The sequence below is a fragment of the Pyxicephalus adspersus genome, chromosome Z (assembly GCF_032062135.1).
Source record: "Pyxicephalus adspersus chromosome Z, UCB_Pads_2.0, whole genome shotgun sequence".
Classification (NCBI taxonomy): Eukaryota; Metazoa; Chordata; class Amphibia; order Anura; family Pyxicephalidae; genus Pyxicephalus; species Pyxicephalus adspersus.
In genome coordinates this window covers 301,580-302,691 of record NC_092871.1, presented here as the reverse complement: position 1 = coordinate 302,691, position 1,112 = coordinate 301,580, and the positions used below count along the sequence as shown (strand labels likewise).

Genomic DNA, 1,112 nt, shown 5'->3' with positions numbered 1-1,112 from the left:
AGAGCCTGAGATGGGGGGGGTTCTGTGATTTCTCTGCACATTGCCCCCTCTGACCCCAGGGTGAATGTATTGGGGCGTGATCTGCTATGTTTGCACTGATCTGGCCGAGGGTCGGAGGAGATTTTATGTCCAGAAACCTTTAGGAATAAAAATTCTGTATCTGATGACTGGGCAACAATCTGCATACAGGGACCCCCCACAAATACTGAACCCCTCCCCCATGTGTCACCTTGGCATCCAGCGTCCTCTTCAGCTCCAGCATATAGGAATATTGCTCGGGGTAAATATATTCATAGGGGAAATATACCAACAATCCATCGATATTCAGCCTGCAGAGACAACAAATCATTCCGGGGCCACAATATCACAGGGGGGAGGGTATATACCCCAATCTCCATCACTGCCCAATAGCCACCTCATATGATGCCCCCCATCCCCCCCTTAGACTCCTAATATCAGGAACAGGACCCCCTCCTCACACATATGGGGGTATGAGAAGACTACTATCCCCATCATCCCCCATACCCTGTCCTGCTCTATGAGAAGACTACTCCCCCCATCATCCCTATACCCTGTGTGCCTGTCCAGCTCTGTGAGAAGACTACTCTCCCCATCATCCCCCATAACCTGTGTGCCTGTCCCGCTCTATGAGAAGACTACTCCCCCCATCATCACCATACCCTGTGTGCCTGTCCCGCTCTGTGAGAAGACTACTCCCCCCATCATCCCCCATAACCTGTGTGCCTGTCCCGCTCTGTGAGAAGACTACTCCCCCCATCATCCCCCCTAATATATAAAATATTTTCGGGTTTACATTAGTTCAGCTCGGTACTCACTTCATCGTGTCTGTGGCTCCGCCCCCTATAATGTGACCCCGCCTCCTCTAAACTGTTTTGATTCACATCTGAATCCTAATTGGACGCGCAGCTGGCTCGGTGGTCACGTGAAACCCGGAACTGACTGCGACCCGCCATGATTATTGTGGGAGAAGGGGAGCCAGGTAAAAATCACGTGACAGAGAAGGAAGTCAATTAAACTTCCGGCGGATATAGATTGTCATAGACTGAGCGATCATCAATCTGTCTGCGATCTGTTCTGTATAGAGGAATAGA

The 1,112-nt window shown here is 50.5% G+C and overlaps 1 protein-coding gene across 1 annotated transcript in view; it reads right to left on the bottom strand.

Moving 5' to 3' along the window:
• Positions 1 to 1,094, bottom strand: part of ERCC2 (ERCC excision repair 2, TFIIH core complex helicase subunit) — a 3,694-nt gene extending 2,600 nt beyond the window's left edge. Inside the window, exons 1-2 of the mRNA XM_072430622.1 lie at positions 837 to 1,094; positions 230 to 329 (exon numbers count right to left, since the gene is read on the bottom strand). Coding sequence (XP_072286723.1) covers positions 230 to 329; positions 837 to 841 — 105 coding nt within the window. The 5' untranslated portion in view covers positions 842 to 1,094. The remainder of the gene's footprint in view (positions 1 to 229; positions 330 to 836) is intronic.
• Positions 1,095 to 1,112: the final 18 nt, after the last annotated feature.